The sequence below is a fragment of the Mizuhopecten yessoensis genome, unplaced genomic scaffold, assembly GCF_002113885.1.
Source record: "Mizuhopecten yessoensis strain PY_sf001 unplaced genomic scaffold, ASM211388v2 scaffold10805, whole genome shotgun sequence".
Lineage (NCBI taxonomy): Eukaryota > Metazoa > Mollusca > Bivalvia > Pectinida > Pectinidae > Mizuhopecten > Mizuhopecten yessoensis.
In genome coordinates this window covers 17,513-26,303 of record NW_018408730.1, presented here as the reverse complement: position 1 = coordinate 26,303, position 8,791 = coordinate 17,513, and the positions used below count along the sequence as shown (strand labels likewise).

General features: G+C 34.6%; 1 protein-coding gene across 1 annotated transcript in view; it reads right to left on the bottom strand.

Annotated features, from left to right (window-relative positions):
• The window catches only part of LOC110462562, a 25,958-nt gene extending 19,181 nt beyond the window's left edge, over positions 1-6,777 (bottom strand). The window contains exon 1 of the mRNA XM_021516553.1: positions 6,424-6,777. Coding sequence (XP_021372228.1) covers positions 6,424-6,478 — 55 coding nt within the window. The 5' untranslated portion in view covers positions 6,479-6,777. The remainder of the gene's footprint in view (positions 1-6,423) is intronic.
• Positions 6,778-8,791: the final 2,014 nt, after the last annotated feature.

Sequence of the window (8,791 nt, the reverse complement as noted above, 5' to 3'; positions counted from 1 at the left end):
AAAACCATGCAATAACCTTTACTTATGAAAATGACAAGGAGGTAATTAGGATTGAAGTGGGGGTACTTATTGTGCAAGATACATGCAATGTCCCTAGGCTCCCCCCCCCCCTCCCCACTTATCCTCACGAGTTTAGTCCTCGTTACCAGACATGTACACTTTGCATAAATACAGAGTACATCCTTTTTTTTTGTATTTTGGAAACTTTTTCTCAAGTTTGATTTTGGGAATGATTTACCTGGTAACATGAAATTAGAATGTATATTTATGAATAAAAACTATTCTTCAAAGATCTAACTGGTACCTACACCAAGTCCTGCAAAAACAAAGTTTTCTTTGGTCATTATTTCTTATTGACTTTAGCCACCATAGTCTGACACTAGTAAGTTTGAAAATGATATTGAAAAAAACACTTTTTTTGTAACTGATTGTGAATTTAAAAGTCTGTTTTTAGAATTAAGAGCCAATTTTGCATTTGGAATAAGTTGTTATCAGAACCCATTTACTTGAGGAGAAAAAGTACATGTATACTATTGACTATAGGGAGTGTGGTATAGAGAGGAGTCTGAAGCTGGCTTTATCTCTGACCCACCATCACATTTCCTATATAATTACAAATAATTGAATAAACAAAAAAAACAGTTTTGACAAATTATATCAAGCCCTTCAACCTCAATAATAATTTTTGTGTTCGAAATTGTATTTTGGTTAAAATTGGAATTTAGATCAAGCCAGAGGAAGGTATTTAACTATTTATGTAAAATATCATATTGTGATAAAATGGACATATATGTTACTAAGTTGACAAAATTCTCAGGTGATGAATGGGCTCGTATATCCATCTCATTTGCAGATCACAGTAGAAGTATTACTATTTTATTTTTCAATGCGGTGATTAACCTAGAAACAGAGAATTCGTGCGGCACCTTGGGAGCTATATATAGGCAGATGGGGAAAAAGTGGTTACCATTTTAAATGCTTTTAACAATGGCTAATGCTAGTGACCGAGCTATAGTTACATGGTGTCGAGTTTTACATGGCAGGGGATTGACAGCAACGTCAATATTTGGAAGTTTTTAAAATGTCACCACTCTACCATTAATTATCTTTATATATTCAGCCTGGGTTAAACCGGATGTTTAATAAATCTGCCTTGTATACATATTATATGTAGATTTTTTTGTGGGAATCTTGCAAAGGATGACAGGTGAAACCCATGGCCTTGGGGATATTTTAACCTTGTTCACAAATTGTGACAATTTTTGGAATCCTTAAAAAGTCATGATCAATCACCAATATTGCTCAAACGATTGATGATTGATCAGTTATAAATGAAATGGAAATAAACAGAAAAGCATTCACCAAATTGAGCAAAATGAGGTGGATACTTTTTAAATACCGTGTTGTAGGCAGAAATGTTGTTTGAATGCGGTGTATATGGTAAAATTTATCAGTAAAAAAAAATTCCATCAGTTTTCGACCCAGCTCTATATTTCATTAAGAACTTTTTATGTTGTTATAGTCAAATTATGATTGATTTGTCGTAGTCAGAATCGAAGTTAGTTGAGATTAATCAGTACAACACCTAAGGATGGAGTTTAGGGGAACTTAGCATGGTGGAATAACGTGGGAAAAGCAGATTTTTTTTATATATAGGCAACTTGTCAAGCACTTCTTATAAAAGAAACATACACATACCAAAAGTAAAATGGTATATGTGTACAAGGGGAGTGTTGGTATATATATGATGATACATGTTTACATATCATATACCGAGTCATGTGTATGTAAAACTCAGGTAAATACAAACCAACAGTACATGAAAGATTGGAGTGTGAGACATGTGATACATGGTAGGTGTTTGAGAACTTATTCAAATATTGTATAATCATCCATTGGCACCATTCCATCAATAATGTATTATGACCAGCACAAGTGGTGTTTGACGTTCCTCAGTATTTACATGTATTGACTTGCGTCACAGCTTTAGAGTCGGGGTATTTTGAAATTTTTTGCTTCAATAAGCTGAAAAAATATAGGTAAATCCATGCACTTAGTCTCGTCTCCATTTGTATTTGTAGGATTGTATTAATAGGGAAGGTTATGAAATTACATTCTGCTATTAAAAGAAAAAGCCATATTTCTTTTTCAAATGATTTGTTTTGGATTTTTTTTCTTTTAAAGACATATATATATATATATATATATGTTGCAAAAAATAACGTCTAAAAATCATTGGTAGTCGCCGGGGCCTTACTTCGAATAAATAAATAACATCCCATAATAGTGAGGTAAACCCAGTGTGTGTGGTATGTATATTTCTGAGTGACACATTTATGTCCAGTGATAAACGGCCATAAAGCTGGGATGCTACACCTGTATTTCAACATGTACAGTATTTTTGGCACCAGTGACCTCTAGTGACACCCTAGGAATGTGCACTTGATGACCACACATATATATTATATGTTGCATTGAACATATAAACAGGACACTGTCTATGAAACCGGATAGCATGATGATTTACAATTTTACATATCAATATTTATAATTATGACATATGCCGGCCAGCCTGTGTGATTCATGGAAAACATCACTTTCTGTCTAGTGAATCATGTTAGGACTACCCATTTATATGTCCCTTATAAGGCTTTTAAATCAGAAACAAAAAGATATTTAACATATATAGGCAAGAAGGAAAAACATGCTGTTCTCGCAGGTTGTAAAGGTGAAACTCAGTGAAAGGGATATTTATCACCAACACCCTGGCCTCCCCTTGTTATGCCCTTGAAACATAAACCCATACCTAATTGAAAACAGGCCTTCTACTCCTCAAAATATCAATTTCACTTTTTCATCATTTGAATTTTTTCAATTTTTCATAGTTTTGTAGAAGATTTTCCCCAATTTTCACTCCAGGTCAAGGGTCCTTTTTCCCAATTTGCATTCCGAGTTTGTTTCCAAAATACCCTGATAAATTCACGAGTGCACATGATGTACTGGGTTGTAGACTTAACATCTGGTTAAAACATGCGTGCGTGTATATTTCGATGATAAATAGGTCTGGCTCTCGGTCTCTATATAAACATGTTCCAAATCAATTATTACCTAAACATAATATGGTCAGCATTAAAGATCTCAATATTACAGCCTTTTCACTTGGAAATCCTGTAATTTTGAAAGCAACTGAAGCAGCAAGTAGAGTTTCTGTGATGAGTGACTAGTCCCGACAAATTAGGTTAACCTTTTGAACTCAGCAACTTCTCTTTAATATGTTCCCATCAAAGTCCTTTTTATCATTTCATATGGTTTTTATTAACGTCAAGCATTTTCATTGTACTGCAAAGGGCTGGAGGTAAAACCCCAGACAGGATTGGGGTGATATCAAGTACAGCTATCATCCTTAAACATTATCCCACCACAGCAAGTAGTAGTAAATGTTACCGCACTTTGATAAATATATATATCCCAAATTTCAATGTATAATTATTATTCATTGGCAAACAAAATCATCCCCTTTTTTCACTGGCACACGTGTGTATAATGATAATCTAGTTCAGCCTATGTAAGAAAGATCTGTACATACTAAATAGGAACAAAAAAGGAGAATGTAAATGTCTATTTATTTTAAATTGGAAGTCGCGAACAGTTACTGTAATCGTTACAATAACACACATCGCTGTATATACTTACGTATATTATACTTATAGGACAGAGACTGTTTAATGCAATAACATGAAGTGTCAAATTGAAAGCTTTATGTAAGGCCTTGGCCAAATCACATCAGAACCTTGTGAAACCCTTTACTAAGGTAGGGAATTGTCAGTGGTTATTGGGTACGCTTGCATGCATACATTGTAACAATAGACACTCCTGTACATGTTTTGTCTGCAGACTCGCAGGACGTGGTAATTTATACAAAACCTACAAACTCTATCAATGTGTTCCTGGTACTTTTGATGTATGACTTTTTAATAAATCCAATTTATTGGAAAAAAAACAGGGTTTAACATGAACACTATAGTCCTCTAGACCCGAAACCTGTAGATTTAGGCAAGGATTAGTGAATCACCTAACATAACTGGTCCTTTGGAATTGATCCCACATATGAACATGTTCGATAGACAAGATTATAAAATGAAGATTTATTTTATGAGAAAACTGCTTATTGTACAAATATATGGCTCAATAGTTGTCGATTTTTCCCCTCATATTTCTACAACACTAGTTGTTTATGTCCCCTGTTGTCAAAGTAATTTTCAGGCCCGTTTATTCCTCACATGTATATACTTGTCATTGTATAATAGAATAATAGTATATAATACCCACTGCAGTAAATATAAACAACTTGGTCTATAGGAAGTCAATGATTCCCATAGACCTAGTGAGTTTAATGGTACTTGTCTATGGATAAGTTTGAACACTGCATATAATCTGTTCAACTTGTCCTGTGGAATTCAAAATACAAAACTAGTCAGTGTCTAACCCTGTAAAAGGTCAGGGGCAACACTTAATGTCTACTGTCTACAAAGTAAAAGTACATTATGAGCTACTGTTCATAAGGTAGACTTTACTGAGTTGCTAGGAGTCATTTTGATCATTCTGTATAATCTAGAACACAATTTTAAACTGACAACCTTATTTTGAATGAAACCTGGAAGATTACACAAAGAGCCTGATACAACCTCATATCCACGCTAGAAAACTGACCAAAAATTGGTAGTTCACATGACGAAAACAAAACCAATAGTATTACTGTGATAATCATGCCTAAAAAAGAGAATATTGATGAATTTACGACCCTTTTTACAGGAGGAACAAAAACTCTCCCTACTGTACTGCAGGGGTACGGGTGTATCTGTCCAAGATAGTCAGCAATACCCTGGACAGAAATGAAAATCTTAAAAAACAAATACCCAGCTGTATGGATAATAGATCAAGTTACTTTGTTATTTTTCGTAATTGTTTGTGCAGGTATTAACCGATTAGGAAGGACTTCAGAATTTTTTAATTGCATTACTTCCTTAACAACCGCTTTTTAGAGATCACTGAAATGTTTCCATTACCCTGCAACTATAACTGATTTTAGTGTAATATCACAGAGTGAGATTCTCTGATTTACGCTGCCATTATATTCTATTTGGGTATCTTAAAGCGAAAATTAGCCAGCTCTATTTTTTGATAATTTTCCTTTAATTTCATACAAAATGGTTGATATAAAAAAAATAACTGGCAAAAAAATTGCTTTAAACAACCCAGGTTTTTACTACCATCAAATGTTATAAAACTGTATTTTAAGCCTTAAATATCTTTAAAATGTCATCCAAATTAAAGTAAGTCAATACTTCAACCACTTGATAAATACTTTCATGACCTAAAAAAATGATATGGACATTTTCAATCAATGATCTGGGTGAAGCCAAGTAGTGATAGATTTTTTCCCTTGAAATGAGGTCAATTACTATCTCGTGTAGAAACACTGTCTGTGGTACAGCAGATCAATATCTATTAGAATAGCCAGATGATACTGCACTCTGAATCATCATCAGCCTTTAATATAGCTCCTGCTTAATGCATACTGCCTTATAAGGTAAATATTCATACAATAAGCTGATGAATACATCAGGCTTCAATTACAATAAATAGCCAATTACAATAAAAGTGTGCGTACAGCGCTTCAAAATTGTAACACAATTATATGTCCCATGCATTAGTATTTAGAATTTTCTGTAAAATGAGATCCACGTACAGTAATGCTACTGCATTTAGTATTCTGCGTGACTTAAGCCTATAGTATAGGCTATACCATACGAAACCCAGCAAAAAATTCGTGTACAGGAAAAACGGTTATTGACTTAAGAGAACAGCTCTGCCGACCCATAATGCAGGATACAAAAGTGCCCGCCAATTTAGCTGGGACGCGTTCGTTATCTAATATTCAATGACACTATAGTTTTACTACTAAAACTTTATATTCAATTTGTAACTCGAATTCAGGACACAACATGTTCTTAATAGACTTAAGATGTAACCGGATTACTAAGCAAAATTTGCTTTCCTGTAACCCGTACCCGGGATATTACCTGTAACACACGTGTGTGATACCGGTATAACCGCTCCAAAGCCGGTGAAAATCCGAATCAAGTACACATGTTCTACAACGCCTTGTAGCGTGGGATAGAAACCATGTAACATATTTTCAGGTTACCATAACTTAAACTATAACACTCATTCAAATCTAAGCTGAAACGTACATTTCTAAAAATTCAAACTACTGGTTACCCACGCTATCGGTAAATATGGCGCCCGGGTCGTGTGACACTAATGCGGTAGTCATAGTCGTCTAAATTACAGGTAAGACCTAAAAAGTACGTATTGCCCACGTTCAAATTACTCCACATTTAATTCATTGCATTTACTTACCTAAATGGGATATAGCCATAATTACACATAGTGCACAAATTTTCAGTAATTCCATGTTTGTAGTTAGGACTAATCCAAACACGATTCAAACACCGACAGAAACGTGCGCAAGCAGTGTTGTATACGGGCTGAGAGTGAGGTTGTGAGTGACGTGACGTCACTGGCTCGAAATAGGCAAGCTGTGATAGGACGACTCGACAGTTGGCTGTCCAGGTGCCTGCAGGAAGAACGATAATTTGGACTAAATGCGCTTTCTGACACAAAGAATGGACAAAATTGCTCTTTGTTTAGAGAAAAACTGTGAGCATCTACCGGTGAATGTCGTATCGGACTGCTGTGACTTTTGATTCCGGCTGTTAAGGACTATATCAATATTCGGCTATAACACTGTTTGCTCACTGGGCTATATTCATGAACTGTTTAGACTAACTTGGGGATAACAGGACAAATGCTGATCAATAGTTGCTAACATTTTATTCGTTATATATACATTAATATTACATCATACTTAGCATTTCAGAAGATTAAAGAAATAAAAAAAAACAGACTTGTGTATAATTAGAAACGTATTTAGCCATATAATATATATATATATATATATATACGTCTCTGGTAGAATGTAACGCAGAACATGAGTAACTAAATTCGTCTTCCCTGTCTCAAGGATGTCGAGAATTAAATACATACGTCACGTGTGTTAATATATCAAAATCGATAGCTCTCTTGTGGAACAAATGGCGCAATTATAGAAATCACATTTTGTTCATGCCGACATGGATAAAAAAAAGGTTTGTTTCAACATGTCGCCGAGAAAAAATACACAATTATAATCGTCATCTTTCGTTTAGTTTCAACATAACCCGTCGTCTGTACAAGTATCGCCATCTTTGTATACCTCAGCATCAAGGTACAATACACCTGTGATATGCAAATCAGTAAACAGGTAAAATATACACAGGTACGCTACTATAGTGTAACATAACCACGACACACCTGGTATACAGCACACCTGACATCTATATTTCTTCAAACAAATGCAACAGAGAGGTAAAAACTTCCGGTCTGGTGAGCTAGGGATAGTGTGTGGTTTATATTCTCACACTTGTACAGTGAATGGATGAGATATTCCCACGTATGTTTGTTTGTATGAGTGGTTGTACTCCCGCTTCACTACCGCGTGATTCAGTTATACAGCAGTCCCATATATATTATATAAAATATACCGCTATATATATATATATTTACCTGTAAAACAGGTGTAGTCTGTACATGTAAACAAGATGTATGTCTTTGCAGCTGTATAGTCGGAGGGTGGTACATAAACGCCGTAACAAAAAAACAGAAAAAAGACATCCATTCTCCATGTAATTTTAATTGCTGGCATGTGAATCATAAAAAGCATAGAAAGTACTTATCTGTTTCTGGTTTCATTCTTTAGAAAACGTAGGGTTGGAAAGTAGTTTTTTTAATTACATAACTTATTTTTTATATAAAAAACCAAGGATCTTGGCTTCAACGACTCAAAAACTTAAGGGTAGACTGTTAAAAAAAAAAATATAGGAAAATCAGATACACACATTTATTTTTTAAGCCTAATATCACTGAATAAGGTTTAGACTGCGCTAACATGTAACATGATCTTAAAGTACATGAGGCGGTATATACTGCATGATGAAGCGGCGACAATATAATTATTATTTCATATTTGTCTGCCTCCCATATTAATCATCACTTCCACAAGTTAATCACTGGTAGAGTCTAGACTACGTCACAGATCTGATCTTGATATTGACACTAGGTGTTTGTCACACATTAGTCAGTCCGGATTCGGAGTTCGCACCTGTTGCTCCCGTTACGTGTCATTGCTATTTATAATTTGGTTGTTATTTTATCTGTTCACTCATAACCAAGACAAAACGTAAATAAATCGTGATTTAGTGCTATCTGGACCAGTCTACCGACTATAGGTACACACCAGTAGCTAACGAGTTTTATCAAGGATTTATTATCGATTTTCAACTCATTGTTATGCATCTATATGAAGCTGTGCGTGGAAGCTTGTCATTACATTTCCTTGTTAGATTGAATTTGTTCTCTTCTTACTCCCCTCCCCCTCCTCATCCTTTCTTTCTTTCTTTCTTTCTTTTTTTAATGTATTTTTCCCCATTCTTCTCCTTAACTCGCCCACTATTCATGAGTTTCTTTATTTCTTTTTTTTTTATATAAATATTCATCTTCGTGTACAGTGTGGCTGATATGCTAACCTTGGTTTTGAGATGTACTGTGAATAAACATATTCAATTATGACTTTAAATGCCCTTGTAGGAAACAAGATAGATGTTTTTCCTTGGTTTTTTTTACCTGTATT